The sequence below is a fragment of the Streptopelia decaocto genome (genome assembly GCF_964273445.1).
Source record: "Streptopelia decaocto genome assembly, chromosome: 5".
Lineage (NCBI taxonomy): Eukaryota > Metazoa > Chordata > Aves > Columbiformes > Columbidae > Streptopelia > Streptopelia decaocto.
This window is the reverse complement of record NC_138659.1, coordinates 66,602,973-66,627,045: the sequence shown is the minus strand read 5'-3', so window position 1 is coordinate 66,627,045 and position 24,073 is coordinate 66,602,973. Positions and strand designations below refer to the sequence as shown.

The window sequence follows — 24,073 nt, the reverse complement described above, 5'->3', positions numbered from 1 at the left end:
AAAAAAGCCTTTGAAGGTCATAAAATTATAGTTAATGTTTGGTTTTGCTTTCTGAATCTCTTCTAGAAGTGAGGATGAAGTGGTTAGTCCTTGGGTTTAAGTTAAAAACAGATTTTCTTAGAAATCAATGCAGTCCAAAGTGTGCTTATTTCCTTTAGAGATTTACTTAAACATCTTATCCTCTTTCTTCCCAGCTCGTAAAACCTCATTGCCAATTATAAGCCAATATTGTTGGAAAAAAAAATAATTAAAAAATTCTCCCAAGGATGCTCTGGCTTTAGTAGCACGAGCAGGAAACTGGGAGTAGAAATCCCGGTGTATGGGGCTCTGAATCACAATGGTCTAGTCAAACTTCTCCCCTGAGCTCTGTTTTTTCATCCTGTCTGTTCTACCACGTGCCCTGGCAGAGCAAACGGTGCTGGGGTTGGTGGTGCTGCAAGTTGTGTGCGAAGCAACATGATTTACTGGTGTGAGCCTCACCTCCACGACAGGCAGCTGCACTGTCATGTACACCAAGGTCTGTGAATCTGGTCTTTAATGTACATAGTGACACCTACACAGTGCTGTGTTCTAGGGGTGCTGTAGAAACAAGTGTGGTAGAACTGGAAAATAAACTTTGCAAGTCTAAAATTAGATTCTAAATGGGTTCTTTTTTGTGTGTAGCACATAGTTTCCTACTTTGAAGGCTTCTCCTCATTGTTATAATTTCAGATTATAAGTTTGGGGGGCCCAGTTCTTACAGTTGTGTAAGTAAGTACCTCTACTGAAATCAGTTGTGTTGATGTGAATGAAATCAGGGCCTTAAATCATGAAATCAGGTTTCTCATAGTCTGTTGATCAGTCTTGAGTCTGTCAGCTGCAATTTAATATTGAAATGAGCTGCATGTTTTACACATTTTCTGTGTTGTTATTCATAGTTCAGTATGTTCCAGAATAGATTCTTGCAGTGGCCACACACCTGCTTCAATTTATTTTCAAAGCCAGCTATTTAAATGTAAGTCCACAGATTACTCGTCAGGATACAAGTAAATTTTAAAATAGAATATTTTAATAGCTTTGCCCCAAAATCACAGATTTATCAAGTGTATTTCTGCCTTTTTGGGTGTCTTGCACATTTTCATTTTCTTCCTTAGCCTGTTCCTATGGGAAACTTGCTGAATTTTGCCTGAACCATTAAACCTGCCCCTGAAAGCTTTTATGTTCGGTTTTAAGTGAACTTTACTATTTGAACGTTACTTAGCAGTGCTCAAAGCAGAAAAGCTGAATGTAAAATATAATCAGATGCTGCGATTTCATTGACTGTATCTCTAAATTTCAGTACAGTTCAGTTTTAATGGTACTAAGGAAAAGCTGGCAAGAGTTGTGATGCAAGGTCGAAAATTCAATGTAAGAACGTATAGATTGGGCATGTGGACAACAGGACAGTATGAATTGCGGCATAGTTAGGTTTCATGTGGCTGTGTACAGGTATTACAGATTATTTGTGGAAAAAGAAAAAAATGCCTAACAAATGTGGCAAACTTGAAGGTCAGGTTCAGCAAATGAGCCCTGGGCACAATCTTTGAGCATTCTCGTATTTCATATGTACCCCCATCTCCAAATCTGTGAAATTAAGTCTTAAAACTACTCCGATAACCTGTTGTCAGTACCTTAGCTTGAAGATTATTCAGTTGTCCTAGGAGTACTAGCTCTTAACTTTTAAAACTAAAACCTGTGTGTTTCGTGACCTGATTCTTAAAGAAAACAACAATCAGGTGGTGTATGTATTGCTTCACTGTAAATGTACTGCCCCGAAATACCTGGTGTTAATGGATATGACTCCAGGAACCTTTCGGAGCGCGTGTGCAGGTGGTTTTCTCGTGAGCCTGGCGTGGTGCAGGTTCCTGTCGCTGTGCTGCCCGCTGTCCCTCCTGCCTGTGCCCCCTGGGTGCTGCTGCTGTGGTTTTACCCCACACACTCCTGATGCTCACACAGAAATGCCAGTTGTGGTCCAAATATCACTGTGCCCGTCACACATCTGCTTGAAAATGCCACATGCAGCTGTTGAGCCGTTCCCTCAGCAGCATAGCAAACTTTACTTTTTTTGTTTTTATTTTTTTTAATCTACACCAAGAGCCAAGGAATCTTTACCGGCTAACACAGCTTTTGGCCCTGGTACCGAAGGCAGGAGTCCAGGGGTGCGCAGGCCAAATCACTTCAGCTGGAAGGTATTGTGCTGCTGTTTATTTTGGAAGCGCAGATGCAATATATTCTTGTGTTCAGCGTTTGGGTGTCACCAGTTCCCAGGAATTAAATCTTGGCCTGATGTAAGTGGAAAATATCCATACATTTTGGTGAACAGAGCTAGTTATAAATGCATTAGTGTGTGTTCAGGATGGGATTTGGCTTAGGTGGAAATAAAACAAGTGTTGACTTGTCTGCTAGTGGTGATTTCTGTGGGGTTTTAGGTACCTGTGCTATTTCCAGTGGGATTTAAGTGCTCCCATTGCCTTCTGCTGCTGTTGTCCTGTGCTTCCTGAAGGAATTGTCAATGGCTTACAAGTTTGTCAGAATTACACAAACATCACAAAGGTGATGTCTGAGAGTGCCATGAAAGGAGCGGGCTGGGGAGTAGGAGCCTGGGAAGAGGAAGAGATGGATAGGGGTGAATTGAAATACCAGCGCTGTTTGGAAAAGTGGGGCGGGGGGATGAAAGTGGAGAAGGCTGGAAGTGGAACAAAATCATAGATTAGAACCATAAAATAGTTTGGGTTGAAGGGACCTTCAAAGCTCCCCCAGTGCCCCCCCTGCCATGAGCAGGGACATCTTCACCAGCTCAGGTTGCTCAGAGCCCCGTCCAGCCTGGCCTGGGATGTCTCCAGGGATGGTTCATCCACCACCTCTCTGGCCAACCTGGGACAGGCTCTCACCACCCTCAGTGTCAAAAATGTCTTCCTCATGTCCAGCCTGAATCACCCCTTGACCTATTTGCAACAGGCCCTGCTAAAAAATCTGTCCCCCTCTTTCTTACAGGCCCCTCTTAAGCGCTGAAAGGCTGCAATAATGTTTCCCTGGAGCTTCTCGTCACCAGGTTGGACACCCCAACTCTCTCAGCCTGTGCTCCCAGAGCTGTTCCAGCCTCGGATCATCTTGGTGGCTCCTCTGGCCCCTGTCCAGCAGGTCCGTGTCTGTCCTGTGCTGCGGACCCAGGGCTCCGGGTGGGGTCTCACCAGAGCCGAGGGGCAGAATCGGCCCCTCCACCTGCTGCCCGCAGCCACGGGGCTCAGGTCGGGAAGGGAACGGGTGAAGCCTCACCATGGACGCGTTGCCTTTGACAGTCTGTGTTCATCGCGGTAACAGGGAAACCCTGCCGCTCCCCTCGCCCGCGGAGGAGCCAGGCCCGGCCCGCCGACCGTGCGAGCCCCGTCTGCAGGCCGGGGGCACTGGCAGCACCCCGGCCGGGCGGCGGGGCGGCCCCCGGCGGGCACGGGCGGCGGGCCGGGCAGCGCCCTCCGGCCGGTTGGCGCGCAGGGCGCGGCCGCGGCGCCTGTGAGGAGGCGGCGGTTGGGGGGCGCCCCGCGGCTGAGGGGCCGCGCTGGGGCGGGGCGGGGCGGCTCCCTGAGGGGAGCGGGGAAGGCGCGGCCGCCCCGCCGGCTCCGGGCAGCGGCGATGTTTAACCGGGCCGTCAGCCGGCTCAGCAGGAAGCGCCCGCCGTCAGGTAACGGGGAGAGTGGGGGCGGCCACCCGGCGGCAGCCGCTGCCGGCTGAGGAAGCGCCGGCGGCAGGGGAAGGGCTGCGCTTCTCTTCCGACCCAGCGCCGGGGAGGGAGAGCGCGGCCGAGCCCCCTCCCGGCGGCGCTGGCCCGGAGCGCGGCTCCCGCCTTTTCGGCGGCTCCCACCGCGCTGCGGGGAGCCCGGGGAGCCCGCACCCCGCACCGCTTCTTGCTCGACCTGGGCCGCGCCGGCTCCTCCGCCCGGTTCCCGGTACCCGAGCCCAGCCGGGCTGAGCGGGCTCCGGCTCCTCCGCGGGGCGGGTCACGGTGCCGCGAGCTGTCCCTCGGTTTTCACATCGCGGGGCGGCCCTGCCCGGGCTCTGGGGGCCAGGGGGGCTGTGTCAGCAGCCTGGTGAGGGGCATTGACCCCCCGCCTGGGCACGAAGCGCCGTTCTTCCCGCTCCGGCTGCTGCGCCGAAGAGGGAACTGGATTCTGCTGGGGTTTGTGCCTCATCAGCCACATTTTAATTGCGGACTCTTGCCTGTGGCTGCTATCGGCAGTGAGGCGATAGCCCGGAACACCACAGAGCGATTGTTCAGGCTCTAAATTGACTTTGAAGAGTTTGCTTTTGGAGGGAGCGTCTTAAACCGAAGTGGAAGTTACTAAGGCATAATAAATGTGGGACTTGGCGGTTCCCTCTGCAGACAGACCTCGTAACGTCTTTGTGCTGCTAAGGGACATCTGTGATGCTCTGAGTCGAAGGGGAAAATCCATATCATTCCTGAAACAATTGGGGTAAAAGTTACAAACTCAGAATCCCAGAAAACAATACTACATTTTATAACGTGCAGTAAGAAGTTACAGTCTTTCTAAGAAAAGCAAAACGCAGTGTTTGTCTAGAGGTGGTTTATTTTTGATTGTCTGTCTGGGTGGTTTGTTAAAAGGATATATGTCTGGTGAACACTTCCAGAGATGCTGCAGAAGCGGAACGTCCCTTTAGTTTCCTTCCTTATAGTTAAAAGTGGAATCCAGTAGCCATCTGTTGTCAGAGACCGTCAAAAGAGGATGTTGAGGATCATGCTTTGAACAACCCAAGTGTGGGAAGGACAGCACTTCTGTACTGAAAAGGTCTAAAATTCAGCTGCTACTAGGAAAATATTATTTGAGGATTTATCCAGTGGTGCTTGGATACATGGAAAGTAAGGGAATTTTCCCCTTTCAGCTGCCTACTTATGAAGCTTCCCCGTGTTTCATAACCTTGGACTTATTAATTCCAGACTGATGATTGTTGCTGGATAGGCATTCTGGTGACCATAGGAAAAGATAAGGTGTTCAGAGTACTTTTAAATTAATAATAAAGGTTTGTGGCTTGCAGCTTCATGATCCAGGTGAAAAAAGGGAAAGTGCAGGTGGTGTGATCGGAAGTTCTTCAAGAAGAAATTGCAAAGGCCTTTCTTAATGTTCTATATTACTGTTTAAATATAGAGTAAGTTTGTTGTCAGGCATTGGAACAGGGTGCCCAGGGCAGTGGTGGAGTCACCATCCCTGGAGGGGTTTAAAAGGCGTTTAGACGAGGTTCTTAGGGACATGGGTTGGTGCCAGAGTTAGGTTATAGTTGGACTCGATGATCCTAAGGGTCTCTTCCAAGTGAAATGATTCTATGGTTCTATGAATAAGGTATAAGCTATTTACATGGTGGTTTTGTTATATCTGCTGTTTGTGTGCCTTTTTTTTTAAGGGGTTTGGAAGAGGTGGTTAGAAGGGGCATTTAGGTACAGGCTGTGCTCAGCGGGATTCTGCGAAGTGTGTGAGTCTGTGGTGTTTGACCCGGTGCCACACAGGCCACTGTGTCAACAGCTTGGGACTGACGGCAGCTTGGGAAACCCTGGCAGCGCGTAGCCCTTCTGGAAGGCAGATGGATTAGCATGTCTGACTCAATTAGCTGCGTCTGAATCTCTACAAGTTTTGAGTTTCCATGGTTTTTTGTGCCTGTCGAAAGCGAGGGCCAGAACCATGAGGTTTGATGTGCAAAGTTGTATGCACTGATGTTATTGACACTTTCTGTGGTTTCGGTCCCAGTTCCTGTTTGGAGAATGCAAATGTTTGCCATTTTTGATCCCGCACTTCAGCTGATAATTACAGCGTTATTAGTGCTACACTTACCATTATTTCCATCGCTTACAAAGAGCCTTTCACCCCAGGCTAATGCGGCAGCACTGTTGTGTGATGGGAGAAGGCAGCTTCTGTAAGATTCTTTTCTAAAATAATGCTCTAGCTAATGTAACCACCTCTTTGTTGGCTTAGTATAGGGTTCTTCTCCAAAATAACGGTGCTGTTAAAGTGCTTGATCATTCACTGTTTGTAGAAGCAGCTGGGCCCTGCACATCACGCAAGGGCTTGTGTTATGGTCGCACACTCAGTGGAAAGTTTGCTTCAGCAGAGACTCCGTGACTGCTCCGCTGTGCCTGTTTTGTCGGCTTTCTCTGCCTCTTGGTTTCTAACCCCTGCAAAAGATGGCAAACGCGCTCCTACGACAGTAGGAAATGTAGTTAACGCATTTATTGTCTGCTGTACATTCTGTGTGTCACTTCTACAGAAATATTGGTGGGAGAACTGCCATTTTGTAATACCCTTTTTGATGCACAAAATTATCTCCCAGTTTTCAGTAACAGCAAATGTCTGCCTTCCTCATTTAAATGATCATTCTAATGTATACATTTGAGTTGTTAAACATTGGTATTGAGCTTCTTATTTCCAACTGTATATTATGTAACTTTGTCACTAGATGATTTCAACAGGAGAAAGTTTGCTATAAATAGCAAACAGAGATAAATAGGTTTCAGGAGGATCATTCACATAATTACACTTATTGCTGTATTGCCTTCTGAAATAAATTGTTTCAGACTTTCATTAAATTGTACTTCAGCAGAAGTATCGTTTCTAAGGTAATTTAGTAATGTGTTATGGGATATGGATTTGGGGATTAGCTTCTTGAGTCATTTGTGGGGAAAACCTCTTTATCTTTTAAGTTCTTTCAAAAATTCTAGAAATCGCACATCAAATCTGCTAAATTAAACCAACATTTGGAGTGGGAAGTTATGATGCTAATCGCGGGGGTCACTTTTGTATTAGGAAAAAATGTTTGTGATGGCATATTTAATGGTGTATAAGAAAAATACCCAGCAGTTTTAATATCCTCACAGAATTTCAGGGTGTTTCCTACTGTCATTTATCACGTGCAGCCTATTTACATTTGCACTGAAGGGGAATGTTCATGTTTTATGGTGTTTGCAAAGGAACACTGGAGATGGGGACGGAGAAAGCTCCATCAGTGCCCAGCGCAGGCCTGGGCCCTCCAGAGCTGGTGGCGCATTCCCTGGTGTGGCTGTGGCCCCTGCCAGCCGTATTGTCCCCAGCACAGCTGGTGGGGTGGTGCCATCACGGCAATGTCCCCAGAAGCTCTTAGGATGCCATTACTGTGTTTTTTTGGGGACTTCTCAGGACAAGAGCTGTGCTGCAGCACCTGCCGGCAGGACCCACGAGTGTTCTCTGGCCTCTCATGTTTATTACGTACCAGTGGTCCAAGGGGCCATCGTGACACCGCAGCTGGTGTCCCCATTGTGGGCCAATGCTGGGAGCTGTAGCCTGTGCTGAACCGGGATTGCTGGTGGCACCCGCAGACCTCACCTGCGACACCCCAGAGCCTCTGCCCTGGGGAACTGCTGGCTTGAATAACAGAGGCAAAGGATGTATGAAAGGGTTCTGATGGACAGGCAAGTGTCATCTCAGTGCCACAGTACTTTGGGGCTTGCGGGGTGCTGGTTAAATGAGGAAAATAACTGAGTAACAGTGTCCTGGACCAGGAGGCTCAGCAGAATGGGTGTTTGGAAGGAGCTGTAAGTCCTCCCTTCAAAGCCAAAATTTAAGGCTGTCGGAGGTGGAGAGAAGGGGAGCAGGGTCGTAGGAGAGCGTGGGGTTTGGAGGGTGGTGAAGAAGAACGGGGGGAACATGAACAGAGGATGGAGCTGGGGTGTGCTGGGTAGGCTGGAAGTGGGGGGAAACTGGGGTGAATGGTGGTTGGGAGGACAGAGACAAAACGAGACAGCAGCCAAAGCAGCTTGAGGGGCAGCAGATCGATGTATCCTGGGTAGTGGAAGCACTTGTTCCAGCCTGTGTCTGCTCACCAGAATTCGTTTTTTTAGGTTCTTGTGGTACTAGGCCTGCCCTGTATTGCATTGGCTCATTGGAATACATGCTTCTCAAAGTAATCATTAAAGTCCACTTAAAATTCGGCTGGAAAAGAAACACTAGGAATAAAATCTCACTCCCATGTGTTCTGTGCTAAATAGTGTATTACATAAGGGAGTGGCCTGGTTCTTCAGGCCATTAGCAGCTGTACACACAGAGCTGCCATTCTGCTGACAGGTGAGGGTCATCATAACAAGACATTCAGGCTCCTCAGATGTAATCGTGTTCTGCTCCCGTGTACTTGGCTATTCACACTTAAATCTCACAGATTTTACTGAGATTAGATGCTCAGATACTTTGAATCAAGTTCCTAAAATAAATTTTGCAAGTGATAATCAAGAGGCACATCTTTTTGTGTGAAGGGAGAGGAAACTGAGGCAGAGTTGCTGTACTCTTGTGTCATGTCTGAAGTCTGCAGTGGTGGTTTGGGGACAATCCTCAGGTTCTGACTCCTGACCTCGAATTAGCAGAATGTGTGTTTCTTATCCAGAGCTGTAGGTACACTTGCTGCTTTGGAGACCAATCTGTCACAGTCTTTACCCAAATCGGTTATGATCTTATATCCTGAAAGGTTTTGTGCGTTTGTTGTGTAAGAAATTTCAGGTTGGTGCTGTGACAGCATCATAGAGTGAAAGCAGGACAGGCAAAGGAGAGACGGGATTCACACGTGAAAAATGTAGCCTGCAGTGACCATTTGCTCGAACATTTTAGATACATTCCTTTCTTTTATGTCTGTATTTACTTGGGACATGAATGTAGATCTTTCAGTATTAGACAATGGGTATGGAATCCACAGCTCTGGAACGTTTAACTCTTTTCCTGTTACTGTTCTCCTGTTATATTAAAAAAACCCTCAACCAAACAAAAAAACCCCTCAATTAATGGAGAAGAGGAGGCGTTGGTTCGTTTAAAACAGTGGTCCATCTCACTGTTAGAAAAACAGATAGACTCTGCAGGTCCCTACCAACCAAAACTCAGTAGGCTTTGCTGTCGTGCCAGTATTTTGTAGGGCTTTAACCTTCGCATTTATCGTTCTAGCTACCAGCTGGAAAGAGCATCTGATGGTATATAGCTCTGCACAGATATTCTTTTGAGATACTAAGGTTTATCTTCGTGGTAGAGGAAGGGGTTTTTAGCAGAGCTTAAGCAGAAGTTACTGAGATCCAGATTTCCAATGAGCTGGTAGGGAGAAATGAAGTGGCTGTAAAATATAGAGAAGGTGTGTTGATTAGAGCAGGAGTTCTGTGCACATTTCCAGTGTGTAGTGACCTGCAGTGGAGTTCGTCACCCGACTCCTGCTGCCTTTCCCAGGTGTTCCAGGTGTGAGAAGAAGAGAGGCCAAGCGCTCGATGCCTGCTTTAGAATTTTTCAGATCAGCAGTAAAATTCCTGGAGTCTTCCCAAGTAATAGGTGTTTTGATGGGTAGCCAGCAAACAATTTTTTTGGCATCACCAGCCTTGGATGTAACGTACTTGTCCCTGGGACAGAAAAATTCAAAAATGTATACCATGTCTCCTGTCTGTGAGAAGACCGGGTGGCAGGTAAGGTGTGAGCATAATCCAGAACACCTTGTGAAAGCAGAATTTCAGTGGGCTTGAAAAGAAACAAGCAAACAGAAAAAACACCCAAATACCACTTGCCCAATGAGCAGGTCGACTCGGCTGGAATGAGGCTCTTCTGTCAGCTGCCTTTCCTCCTGTTACCCTGGGTTAACATGTTGGGCTTGTTCTCCTGCTAGACAAAGCATTATTTTTCTTACACTCTGTGCATTTTCTCAACCTTCAGTGATGACTCTTTCCTTAAAAATAAATTTCATGTGTGCGACTGTCCAGGATTTGCTTTATAGGAGCCAATGGAGTTGACAGTGCCAGAACAAAAGGCAAATGTTCCTTTTACTACACAGACTGAGGTCATTGTGTTCCACATGCAAAAGGTGCCTGAACTCCTATAAAACAGTGACAGTGCCTGCTTATATGTTCATGAGTTATCTAACTGCAAGGCATTTTTACCTCCTTACAGGCAAAACAGAATTCAAATGTGTGTGTGTTTATTTTCAGTTTTATGGTGTTTCCTTTAAAGAGAGCAGCTGTAGTACAAGGGTGCAGAGGGCAATGGAAAAGAAAGGCATGAGACATTAATCATTTCTAATGAGGATGTCATTTTTTTTCCATTTTTTCCAGAGATAAATGATGGCGAGTGTCACCCAAGCAGCAGCCACCAGACCTTGAAAGGAACCTCAAAATGGGCTACGTCACTGGAGAACCTCCTGGAAGATCCAGAAGGAGTGAAACGATTTAGGGTTGCGATATCAATTCTGGCTATTTATGTAAACTGAAATTAGGATTTAAAGCTGAATGAGTCTCAGCCTAAATGGTGCAGTGCCGTGAGCACAGAGACACGTGTCCTTCTAGATGCGTCCCCTGAGCAGAGGTGGCAGAGCTGGAGCTGTGGCATTTCCTATAGGAACAGGAATTACTTACTTGAGGATGGTTTTGCTGTACCAAGCACTGATAAAATGCAATGGGATAGTTTCCTGCCAGACTGGTTGGAAAAGTGATGTAAACTGGAATTACAAAACACTGTGATTCCAAATTATTGGGTTTTTTTAAAGTAATCTTGGTGCTATTTAATTCTTGGCATTACTTAATCTCTATTTTCTAACACTTCAAAGTGAAAATGGACGATCTCAGAGCTATAAATGTTTAAGTCATTATTTTTTATAAAGAAATTTAATGTACATTTTTCCCCATTTTAAAGCATGCCTCACTTTTGGAGGAATGTGCTTTGTTTAAACACTGTCTAGAGAATGCAAATACATCTTCTGCTTTAGTTTACTTAAGTTAATTTATTGCCACTAATGAGCATGTTTAGAAACACTTTTATGTGTAGAAATTTTACTCATTAAAAATCAGAAAGATACTAGATGATGAGAATCTGAAGTGATCTGTGGCTCTCACTAAAATAGTTCATTATGCTTACCTGCAAATTAATTCATATATTTTTTTTTATTTCTCTTTGAGTAATGACTGTGAAATTGCTCAAGTTATTTATGGGAGACTTAAGAAGAAACTCCCGCTAGTTACTGATATTCTCTGAGATTAAAAGTAGCTCATCATCCTACTGGAATGTGCTTTTAAGTGCTGAATAGATGGTTGTTTATTTGTGCCTTGATGGTGTGTGGATGCACTAATGCAGTGGTTCTGTTACGCTGTGTTATGTGGTAAGGCTGGCCCTAGGCAGCTTCTCATTTTAATAGTTGTAGTAGGAAGAGAGAACAACAATTGAGAAATGAGATCCTGATGTTTGTTTGTTTGTTTTTCTTTTCCCTAGGAATTTTTAAAGAAAGAATTTAGTGAAGAAAACGTTTTGTTCTGGCTAGCATGTGAAGAATTTAAGAAAACACAGGGAACAAAACAGGTATGTTTCCTAGATAAATATGACTTGTCAACAAAATTTCCATAGCAGAGCTGGAGCTATAATGTTTCTGTGGCATAACGTGCTTCATGTGAGTGCAAATAAATATATTTCAAGGAATTGCACTGGAATCACGGTGGTGGAATTGTTTGGAAACAAAGCCGGTTCCACTTAAGATCAAACCAAAATGCTGAAATCGTCAAGTTTCCCATGTTTTGAAAACTCTGAACATTTGTTGTTGCTTGGGAATAGCTAAAGCTTTAATTCAGCAATGTTGTGTCATCTTGCTTGAAAATATAATGATGTTTCAGGAATGTTTTTAAAAGTATAGTGGCTATCACATGAAAATGTACACCATTGTAATATTTTAGTGGAACATCAAAGTAACAAACAGCACAAACAAAATGTTTTATAACACCAAAATAAAAAGTTTTGCATATCAAATGACAAGTTGCAAAATAAATTGAGGGTCCATGTGGACTTTTTGTGTAAATATTTTTTTAAACTGATATATACCTGCAGTTTTCATTTTCGTCAAAGCTGTATTTTTCTAGTAGAAAATATTCTGTTGGAAATTTTTCAGCCAGACACCTCCAGTAATTTTTTTCCACCAACTGGAACTTTAGATCCACGAGGAACACAGGATCCACTTTCACATTTAAGCTTTGAAGCCTATAGAGTCAGGCCTAAAATACCTACCATGTTTTGTTTGCTTGTTTCTGAAAAGGTTTTTGTGACTTTTTGTTTTTTTTAAATGATACATTCCAAATTTATTTGATTTTTGAGATGAGGATTCTATGAGCATGAAATGAAGTAGTACCGAAACTCCAGCTGAGCGTCACTGTCCATGAGTCAGGCTCCTGAATCCCATAAACCCATTTTTGCTATCCTACCTTTATGCTTTTCACGTGTGCAGCTCTTGTTGCCAAAGGGAGCATTTTAGAAGGCAACAGGTGCCAATGTACAGCCCATTTTGCACTCTTCTGGCCAAAGAAAATGAAGTAACGTGAGGTGAGACTGGGAAAATACCATTTAAACCTGCCTCAAATGGGACTGTATGTGCTTTGAGTAATGTCAGAAACATCAGGGAATAGGAATCAGGTGGGGAACTGGGCTCCTGGGGGGTTATAAATTGCAGGTGTAAGAGGGCAGCTCTGCATCTGGATGGCAGGATTCCTCTCTTAAGGTTAGGCAAGTATTATCAGCTCCAACTGGTTTCCAGCAGAGCGCTCAATTTTCAGCAACACAGATTTTTGAGAGGATGGTCTATTTCTGTAAATACTTTCTATTTTGCACTGAAAAAGCATTCTCCTTGAAACAATTTGCTTGTTTCAGTTGTGAATTTTTTTTTTTTTTTGTATTGATAAATCCATAAAAAATGCAAAACTAATAATTTTTGCAAGAAGTTGCTGGAGTGAGGCCAGAAATGTGTGATATATTGGGCTGGATATTCTTGATCTCTCTCCCTACTCCGTTAAAATAATTTGCTTTCTGAGCTGGTGAAGCAAAAACCAGCATCGCGGTCCACAACCAAATGGGAAGAACCCTTTGCTTTGTACAGAGCAGATATTTTCCTTTGTACCTCATACAGTGCCCTTACCAAGGGGTATGTGGCCTTTTCCTGATGCCCCTTGGGCAGGTATCAAACTGCATTTTAAAATGGAAATGAAAGTGGAAAATCCTTCTGTAAGGTCCCACTTTTTGCAACGGGTTTATAATAATATTTTTCCCTTGCTAAATATTTTCTATCTTTTTAGCTATTTTAGGATTGCGCGTGCTACTACAGGAAACGGTAAATTGATGTATAGAAGTAGTAACTTAGTGAATTTTTGAATGAATTGCTAAATGAATGGACAGAGAGTTGACTGGGTTCCATTTAGCTTAATTATTTAGTACCAATCATTACACAGTGTGGTCAATCTGGAGGCTGGGACTGCCAGAGCTATTACAGCTGGCTCAAATAAATGTGCTTTAGAATGACACAGACTTACAGTAAAGCTACTGCTTATGGGTGGCTTTGTTTAGATATTTTGCAAAGCTAGAAAAAGCACTAAAAATAGAAATCTTTCTAGTGTTTATAATAGCATGAATTCGTCTTCTGAAAGTGACTCTTGCAGAAATCACTTTATATCTACTGTGAGCACAGTATTCTAAAAAGAACTTTTTGCTTATTTTATAACCTGTTCCTCATTAAAACTGGTTTACCACAGAAACTAGCTCTTAGACACTTAGACTTTTGGTCAGATGAAGCTGATTTCAATTTAACCCAGATCGAGTGTTTGGTTTTTTTGTTTGTTTGGTTTTTTTCTCTTTCCTATTTTTAAAGTATCAGATAAACTTTTCATTATTTGCCATGGGAGTGTTAGCATGGGGTTTTTCTTGGTGAGTTTAAACTTGCACAGAGGTGGTTACCACCTGGTCAGTGGATTTAGTATCCATTGTGCCTTGTGTTATTGTCACCCCTTCTGCGTCAGCCTGGAGCGGTGTTTGGTTTTGTATAGGCTGGAAAACCCCTAGGCTGGTTAGCTCAGTGGATGTGTCCTTCCCTCCTGTCCTTTCTGCCCTTCGCAGGTAGATGGAGGCTCACCCTGCTCCTGCTTTTTTTGTTTGCAAACTAACTGCATTATTGCCGTTCTAAGAAAAGGTTCTGGGCCTTTCCTCAAGGCTTATGAAGTTTGGTTCAGTCGTTACTCTAACCACAGTCATGTGGGCTCTGCCTAGCAGCTGACTTATATCAAGACAACACAGGCAGATCTTGCCAGATGCTGTGGAGATATGGAGATATGTCTTTTCCGTCCCTTCCTCGTGAACATGAAGCACTGTGCAGCCCCAGATCACAGGAGCAGAGGGAGCGCTGCCAAGGAGAACCCAGGCTCTTGGCTCTTGTGTTGGCTCTAGGCAAGTGGTGGGAACGCTTATAAGAAGACAGAAATGGAGTTTCTCCGTGAGTTTGTTTTCCTTTTTGAGCTAGTACCAAATGTGTGTGTTTCAGGGAGCAGGGGAGATTTTCAGCATCTCTAGAGCCAGGCAGCAAGAAGTCTATGTTACTCTGCCCCTCAGCATAAGACATTTAAAAAATTGATATTCTTTCCCTATCATTCCTTTAAAATTGAAGTTAACATAGAAATGTAATTTTTAGCAAAGTTTGAGGAAGGAATTAAGTCTGCTTGTAGCAGTGAGCTCTGCTGCCACCCTTGTGGCCTTCATCTTAGGACACATTTAATTATTGAAATGGGAGTGGTGGGGATAAGTGAAAAAAATCTAACTTTAAATATTTCATTTCAGTTATTCCTGTGCTGTTGCATTTGTGACTGTTAATGAAATACACAACATATCCATTGTGTTACTTCCCAAGGTTTAAATGTTTCTTCTTTTGCAGCTGAGCTTTAAAAATAAATTACAGATTATAATAAATGCTTCAAACAACAGGGAATCTTTTCAGATATTGCTGAAACCTGCCAAAATACCCATGTCAGGAAGTTTTATAGAGAACAATTTCAGAACAAAGTATACCTAGTCAAGAGTTTCTTGTGTGACTTCCCATGTGGAACGTGGCAGTGGTTAAGCAGGACTGGGTAATGCTGCACAGCTGCTCACTGCTGGAGCCTGTTCTGATGAGCATCTGGGACTCCCATTCACCTCATTTGGGAGTCACACATGCTTGAGAGCTGAATCTGACCTTAGGAAAGGAAGTGGGAAGGAATATTTTATCCACTTGAAATAGTGAGGGGGTTTTCTGTAGACAAAACTTTGTACTCCAAGTGGGAATTTGGCACGGATGCTGGGGTGAGCGCACAGATATAAGTGGAAAGTGCCAGAAGTCCTTTAATAACCACCTGTGAATAAGATCCCAGTTTAAGTGTTGTTTAAATTCCAGAGTGGAGTCCCCTGTGCAGAGGCATTAGTTTCAGGCTGACACAGAACAGAGAATGCCACCCACTGAATGGGGAACATCACTGTCTCCTCTGCCTGAACCTGGCTCTCCCTGGATGTCATTTGGGGGTGTATAAATATACCAGCAGCTTTAACTGTATTCTCCTTTTTTTATTTTTTAAATTATTGTAGTTAAACTGATGCTCTACTACTGAAGCATAGATGTAGCATAACAGTTGTTCCACGTGCAGAACTTGTAACGTTTAGCTATGCATTTCCTTATTTCCCCATTATTATAGAGTCAGGTCCCCTGCGTCTCCCCAACGACCCCGTCTCCGTACCACAGCTCTTCCTTTGTCATTCTTCCCCACAAAATCCGGAGATCCTCCCCGTTTTGCCAGCCTCCCACACAAGCCTCTTATTCCTCCCAAGTTCTTTAAACTTCCTCACATTACTTCTAGTTTCATGTTCCCCTGCAAACCTTCCTCTGCTCCTTTTCCACAGTGCCCAGCTCCGTCCTGTGTTTCTTGGGCAAGCAGCACCTTGAGTTGTGGCTGACGCAGAGCTCTGTGCTAATTAGCCAGCAGCTAATTACATGCTGGCAGTTTGAGTAGATAACTTCTGAACATATACTGCAGCTTTTCCCCTTGATGAATGTGCTGCTTTTCCTCTCTTTCCCTTGCCACTCTTCTCCATTGGGTCAGTGGGAGGGTAGTTATTTCGCAGTCCCTTGCCTCTCTTTTAAATGTGGTTGAAATTGGACAGCAGTTTCAAAAGTTATTTAGGTAGGACAAACAGACAGTACAATCACTTATACCTGCTCATTTGATAATAGCTAAAGGTGCCTTTACTGTGTCTGCATTAGGGCATTAACTTTACCTGTTAAAACAGTCACCTCTCTGATCAATTGGATTAATTGCTCATTGAAAACAGACATCGCTGAAGCAGTCCCACCTGATCTGTGAAACTGGAAAGACAGGAAGTTGTTAAAAACACTTCAGTGTGACCTAATGCACCTGACACATCATGTTTTAACCACCAGATGAATAATCTGTTTTAAAAAAGAACACTCCTGGAAAATGTGTGTCCCCTTCAGCAGCGAGAGAGTTAACTCCTTAGCCCTTGGGAATTGTCAGACACATGTAGCTTTTCTTCTAATTATCCCCAAATGTTGAGTCTCAGCTGTAAAACATGAAAGAAATTCTGTGACTCCTTCATGGGCAGGGGTTTAAATGCTTCCTCATTCAAGCCCACTTCCCATTAGCAACGTGGTTTGGGTTACGGTTGCTCGTGAGATGTGTGATAGGGAACACCAGCCAAGTACCCACGTCTGGGGATTGGGCAGTGCCCACTGCTGCGTGGGCTTTGCTTTCAGCGTTCAGAATTCAGATTGCAGCAGGGAGGCTGCCTGGCCTCGGCTCTCTTTTCCTCCCTGGCTTTCTCTTATCTGACCTTCTGATCGAGAGGGAGCTAGTATTTAATTTTGGAGGATTGTGGCCATTCATTTACTACTTTGAAGCTCAAAGATGCTAGGTAGGGTCAAAATGTTATCACTGTTACTGATTTATCAAGAGAAGAACACTGGATTGCAGAAATCAGGGCAAACACCAACAAACTGCTTTATGTGAGTCACATCTACCCTTATTTTTCAGCTTTTAGAGGCTCTTGAGAGTCTTAGCTTTACTGTTAGCCAAAAAAATGCCTGTTGGTTTTTCATTCTTTTTAATCATGTAATTAGTTTTGCATGTGAGCCGCTCTGAGGTAAGAACATAGTTATGACAAAACATGTAGTATGACAAGGTTATCTGGAAGTAGCTCACATTATACATTGATTTTCCTTAGTTTCATCTTGCAGTAAGTTTCCACAGTGTTTTTTCCCCCTGGGTTCCTTGCACATGCTGGTTATCTGTTAGGAAAAATAGTATTTTAAGTAGTGAAGACACAGCTTAGTTGATGATGCTGAGCAATTTTACACTGGATTCTAAGATTCAAACATCACAACCTTCTGTTAGTAACCTAAGTGCCTAATACCAGTAGTTTCCACTAATGTCAGTGCAGGAGTTGGCCTGCAGAGATGTTTTTCCTCCTGTACAAGTGAATATACACAAATAAGCTAATCTATGTATATTTGTTTATATTTGCTTTGTTATTTGTTTTCATTTTTAATTCAGACTATGTTTTGGTTTCAAGATGTGAACCTCAAGAAGTAAGTGATCCAGAGCATTCTTCAACAAAACATCAACAAATACAAAGAATATTCCCACAGCAAATAATTCTTTGAAAAAATATGTCCTTTTGCAGATGCAAGAAAAAGCTAAAGAAATCTACATGACTTTCCTGTCCAGTAAAGCTTCCTCCCAAGTCAATGTTGAAGGGCAGTCCCGGTTGAATGAGACCATTTTGGAGACACCTCACCCCCTCATGTTTCAGAAGCTCCAGGACCAGGTAAAGCTATTTTCTTCAACAACACAGTTTCTGTAGGTTTTTGTGTGCTTTAAATTGACTCTGCTTTTGATGCATAAGCTAGGGTAGGAAAATTAGGACTCTGCCTGCTGCCTCCTGTGATGTGGATTGAATAGGTGGGCACTAATCCCAGTTCAGGACTTTCCTGGAAAATGGGATGAAGTTTTCTCCTGGATTCCTCTGCTGGTAGCTTGAGAATCACCCAGCTGACAAACTTTGTGCCTACGTTTTCCTGTGTGTTCTCTTGTGCTGACTCACTGCTGATGTTTGTTTCTGTAGTTGCCACTGGTTTCCCCAAGAGCTCAAGATTTTTCACTTTCCTTTGTTTTGTTATTTATATTTATATGAATATAATGCAATTTCCTGAAAAGCCTCCTCTTCTGTAACACACAAAGCTTAAAAGAGGAGTTGGTATCTGCTTTGCCTATAGATCTTGGGAGGCTTGGTAGAAATTAGGTGACATTTTGCAGGCATGTCCTTTGGTGGTAATTTTTCTTAATATTTAGCTTATTTTAAAGCATAGCTTACGGAGTGAGTCATTCTTATCTGCAGCTTTCCAGCACTAGCAGTCTGTACTGTTTTTAATTTCTGTACCATCCTCAGTACTACCTGTATTTTCCATTTGGTTGTTTTCTTTTATGGAGAAACAGCACACTGATTTAAATAGTGTTTTCAAGCCATTTCACATCAGGTACTGAATACGTTAGTTGGGCACTGGCTGGGCCGGTTGAAGTGATCTGAGGACCAAAGGCTCTGCTGCCTTTTAAGCATGTTCCAACTTATTAGCAGTGGAAATTTCTGAAACTCAGTTTCCATGTGAGGAAGCAATTTTTTTCATGGGAGAACTTCAGACTTGGGGGAAGGGAAAGAAAATTGTTCTAGTGAATCTAAACGTTGCGGTTCGGGGGGGTGATCATGAGAGCGAAGCTGGAGAGGCTACTGGAGTTAAAAACGGTTGGCAGCTTTACAAATGAGCATCCACGTGAGCAGCCAAGGGTTAGTAATACCTGAACTGAAAACATGCTGGACCAGTGATAAAGGAGTCCTACTGGTGTGGGAAGGAGGTCTGTGAACTTCTAAAACTCGGTGCAGAGCGTTTATGGGTTGTTGCAGGTTTGCACTGCTTGAAGCTTCAGTTTATTGCCTTTAGATGCTAGTTCAGGAAGAGTTACGGTCTTCTCTAGTTTTCAATCCTTATAAAGTTATGAAGAAGAAGAGCATTAACTCCTGCTGGCACCGTTTGTCTGAAGTATAAAAAGGCACAGCTTGGAAGCTGCAGTCTGGTCTGCGGTGTTACTGGTAACTAGCACTTCAGTTCTCCAGAGACCTACTGGTTTAGCTGGGGCTACTTGTGGAGCGTGGTTTTGTGCTCATGGCCTTAAACAAATGGCTTGGAGGCAGTTGTTGGTGCTGAAGTGGTGGTAGAGTGGTTCACAGAAATCTGTAGATTTCAAAATACTCGTGGGGTAAATGTTCCTACTCCAAGGAGGCGATGAGAGGTGGGGAAGGAAAAACATAATTCTGCTTTTGCACATGTTTATAAAATCGGTCCTGCGCATTTGGCTGAAGAGACTCCAGCAGACTGGGATCTTACAGTGCTCCTTCTCTCTGGGAGATGCTTTAAATGATACCAGGAACAAGAAGTTTCTAAGTTCTTAGGACATTTTAACAGGCGATGTCTTCCTTACAATTTGTTTTCCCTCGAGCTAGTTGGATATATTTAATTGTATTGTAGTTAACCAAAGCCAGGAGCTGTAATTTGACTTTGCTTAACTGCATTGATTTGGGTCTACACCGAGAGGACACTTTGGGATTTTTAGTCTTCCAACATGCAGCTTATAAAGCAAGAGTTCCACAGTTTTAAACATGAACTTAACTATGTAAACAAACAGTGGTTAGTAAAATGCTTCATGTAATTTATTTGCAAGGGGGATACTACAGCAAATGTACAGACAAGAACAGTCAAGTTTTTTGTGTTTGCCTTTGTACAAGTTCCTTGAGGATGTGAAATGAAAAAGCACTTTGAGATTATTACTTTTTTTTTTTTCCTCCTAACAAAGAGTTGTATTACCTGGTTGTATTATCAGTTAGAAATGAGGCCTGTAAAGGTAGAGCCCCATTTATCCACACATGGGTTATCCACACATGGATTATCCACACATGGATTATCCACACATGGGTTATCCACACATGCAGGTCAGAATCCAGAAATTCCTATTGGAAATGTAGTTACTCTGAGTATCATAAAATGTCATCAGTCATGAAGCATGACTCAGAGAGGCTCTGCCAGTGAAATAATAGGCAGAGAGTGATGTAGGCTTTGGTTTTGCCTTAATTACAGTTTTGAGGTTTCCTTTTTTCCTTCCCCTCTGTTTCAAGACCAAGCAAAATATATTCCTGACCTTGACACCTGAACAGATTCCAGGCTCCTCACCCAAGCCCTTTTGTTTTCAGAAGACTCCAAATAAGTTCTAGTTTGGGTTTTTTTTCTGTCTGAAATGAGTATAAATAGAAGAGAAAGCAGTTGTGTTGGGGGATGAGCCTGAACTCAGGCCTTGGGAGAGAAAAGCCATGCTGGCTGTGGCAAGAAGGGCAGGTCTTGTGCTAGTGAAAAGCCTAATGGCACAGCTTTGATCACCAATGTTAAACTACCTTTTAACTGGCAAATTACATCTGTACCGGATCGGCTCTATGTGTTAGGTACCTGTGACATTTCTGATTTGGTCTTGGCATTTGGTTGTGTAGCAGTCTAAAAAGGATGGGAGGATTGGCGTAAGTTTAAGAAACGTTGGTAAAACCAGTTCTGTCTAGATCCAGTTTCCAGTTTCAGAATTTGTGTAAATTATTTAGAGGCTTTTCTTAATTACTTGTTGCCTTAAGTCATTGTTTTGTGGTTTTTTTCCCTCCTACCAGATATTCAATCTCATGAAATATGACAGCTACAGCCGCTTCTTAAAATCAGACATATTCCTAAACCATAAGAAGTCTGAGGAGCAAGAGGAGAATTCACCAGAGGCTCAGACTGCAGCTAAAAGAGCATCAAGAATTTACAACACATGATACAATCAATCTCTCCAGGAGAGGCAATACAGTAACTAAATTACACTCAGGAACAGTCTAGGTTTATAGCAGTTGCATTTAGGGCTTGAAAAGCTCAAAACCTTTTTTAGGAGATACTTACCTTCTTAATTGCTTGAATGACTAATTGTTTTTGCATGATAGCTAATAACAAAGCACCCGTGGAAAGACTGTTTCCTAGCTTGAAGGCTGAGGTATGAATTGCATATTTCACAAGTTAAAATGCTTTCCGTTTTTATATTTTCTTTTGAGAGGCATCATCATGATGAGAAATGGGAGATAGGGTGTTGGGTTTTTTAGTTTTATTTTTGCCTTGTAATTTTCATTTGTGACCAGCTTCCACAACCTGGGTTGCTGGGAGAAGCTATTGAGGAGTATGTTTCATGTTACTTTGTGGATGGGTCGTTGGTACAAACTGAATCATGAAGGGACAGCATCTTTTCAGGGTTAAACTCAATAGAATCCAATCCCTTCCTATGGAACTTTGTTCTTTCAAGATAATTTCTGTTTTGCTTTGCCTTTGTTATTGTGTCAAAACACTTCTCTAGCCGTGATTTTCATTTCTGTATTTCTTAAGTTTCCCCTATTTTTTTTGCAGTAGACAATCACTTTCTTCAGAGTATAGAATAACCTGTATTCCCTTGGGAACAAAAGCTCTAAGATGAGAGAATCTCTGAAGAACAGCCATTAGGAAACCTGATGTTAATATCTCTCTCTGGGCACGCTGATTTTGGCAAAGCTTGACCAGGGCTTGTCCTGCCTGTCAGGGTAACATCAGAGTCAGATACCGGTATTGGAAAGCATCTGGTCTTCCCTGTGTCTCCTGAGTGATCCTGCTCTGTGTGGCAAGAATATTTTGACAAAGAACCAACCAATAAAGTCTTTTGCGTTGCTAAAATCTTTCTACTAAAATCATCCTGCCTAATTTTGTTTGCCCAAGAGAAGTATTTCAGGGTTTCCTAATGGTAACTTTTGATAGCTGCAGTGGAACGGGGCGTTGATGTTGTGTTTTAGCCATTCTCACGTTAAGCTTGAGAGGAAGGGGGTTTTATTTCTGCCCAGAGCAATAAAGATGAAATGTCAGGGTGATAAAGGAAGACGCTCCCAATGAGCCTCTCATATCATCCGGGGACTGTGTCAGAGCTGAAAAGCACATTTTGGCATACAGTTTTTCCTGTGTTCATATGTTTTTGAATTCTCTGCAACATTACTAAATTACAGTTTAAACTGGGAAGGCATATTAGCTACATGCTCTGTTTACAAGCTTTGCAGCTTCTGCTGTTTCACATTCTCTCGTTGTTTACTCTTTCATTTTTTAGATGGCTTTTCTTGAACTTTTGTTGATGTGCCGGCTAACCCAAATGCACAGTTAGCTTTTGGTTGCTTTATAGTTCCTTTTGTGGAGAAGGCCAGATATCTTTTATACGTTACTGTCACTATCAATGTTTTTAAAACTAGGTCTAGGTTGTCATTGCAAACTCCCTTGGTAGACTTGATTATTTCTTCAACTCTGAGCCACTCTTGCAGGTAATGTGTAAAGAAAACAGTTTCCATGGGCTCTTCCCTAGTTAGATGTAAGAGCAGGAACAGGAGTTCAGATTCTCCCCGCAGAGCTAAATGGCCTGTTCATTTTTAGGAAATCAAAGGGGAGACCAGTGCCTCCATATGCGTGTTTTTAAAAGTAATTCTTAGGCACTGAGCGTTCTCTAAAGATGTAATGGTGAAGTCATCTTTTCAGTGGTATTTGACCTCATGCTTAAGTTGCATTTCAGTGTTTTACTGGATAGGAACAAAGTGAGCACGTGTGTGAACCCTTTTATCATGATGGGTCCTATGAGATGAGACCATCCAGTTCTGGATTTGGCAACTATTTGTAATCTCAGAATTACCTCTTTTGAAAATTCACTGTAATAACGAACTCGTAACACCTGCCGCAGCAGAGGATGGAACTTGTGATACCTCTCAAGTCCTTAGGAGTGGGCAGCTTGAACATATTTAGGAGTTGGGATTTGTTTCTTCCCAGTAATTGCAGCTGAAGTGTTAGTGATAGTGAAAAATCCGGGATGGGAACCTTCATGGAAGAAATGCAGAATGAGCTCTCACCACATTCATCATGTGGATGCACAGTAGATTCATTTTTAATCATATTGATTTTAAAAATGCATGAGTAAGGGAGCAGAGTCTTTGACTATCATGTTTTAAAATAATAATACTAGTAAGAAATAATACCAGAATACTCATTTGTAGCTGCTCATAAACAACATTTTCCTTGGCATTATGCTCCTCGTCAGGCACTATACTATTTGCTTGTTAAGAGTAAATGCCCCGTAGGAGTAGACACAAAGGTGCTTTTTACGCTACTGCCAACTGAAAGACACTCAAATGGAAACATGTTTCTTAGCAGCATCTCGGTGCCTGTGATGTTTATTTCAATACCTGTGATATTTCTAAGATAATATACCTAAATCCATAAAATCTTAACCTTTGACTTGCTCTTTTGCCTTACCAGTAAAGAACTCGTTGTCCCACTGGCCGCCTCATTTGTGGTGTTTGGTTTTGGTTTGTTTTTTAGAAGAAAACCAACAACTAGACTTGTAAGGTGCAGAAATAAAAGTTTTTTTTCCTATCCATTAGATTATCTGGATTTTCCAGTAAAAGAGCAAAGTAAAACCGTGCAAGCAGAGGTTTGTCATTGCAGCATGTATATATGTGGAGAGGGTTATTTGGCTTCTGTTGATGTTATCACTGATCAAACTTAGTTTGTGAAATAGATGACATTTTTCTATGTGGCACAGAACAAATGTGCACAGACAGGAGAACTGAATTTCCCTGTAAGTAAATCCTGCATCCCAGGAACAACTGCAGACATTGCATTGAACCTCAGGCTTTAAGTGGGTACGCGGAGCTGCTTTGCATAGACGTTAAGATGGGATCTGCTCCTTTTTGTAGAACTTAGGCTGAAGGTGTGAGCACAAAAAGCAAGCAAGAGAAGTTTGATGCCTGATTGCCTGCCTTAAACTCTGTCCTGTTGTGTGTTTCTCAGCTGAAAATTAAAATATTCTGCAAATACACCCAATCCATGTGCTGACAGTTGTTTTACGTTTCGAACACAGTTTGGGCCAAGATCACTTCGCATCCCACGGTTATCCCATTTTTTGCTTTCTGTCCCTGTTAACACAGTTGCTGATGCTCTGTCACGGCCTGTTTGTCCTTGGAGGGCAGGAAGGTGGGATGACACGGTGGGTTTCACTTTGCAGTGAGCTGTTGTCTGAACAAATCACACGAAGTCACTAAACAGCAGAAGA

The 24,073-nt window shown here is 43.1% G+C and overlaps 1 protein-coding gene across 1 annotated transcript; it reads left to right on the top strand.

The window, feature by feature from the left end:
* Positions 1-3,543: 3,543 nt before the first annotated feature.
* RGS10 (regulator of G protein signaling 10) lies at positions 3,544-23,839 on the top strand. Its single transcript, XM_082053987.1, has 5 exons — positions 3,544-3,697; positions 10,121-10,239; positions 11,271-11,357; positions 17,529-17,672; positions 20,604-23,839. The coding sequence occupies exons 1-5, from the start codon at positions 3,649-3,651 to the stop codon at positions 20,748-20,750; spliced, it is 546 nt and encodes a 181-aa protein (XP_081910113.1). The 5' UTR covers positions 3,544-3,648; the 3' UTR covers positions 20,751-23,839.
* Positions 23,840-24,073: the final 234 nt, after the last annotated feature.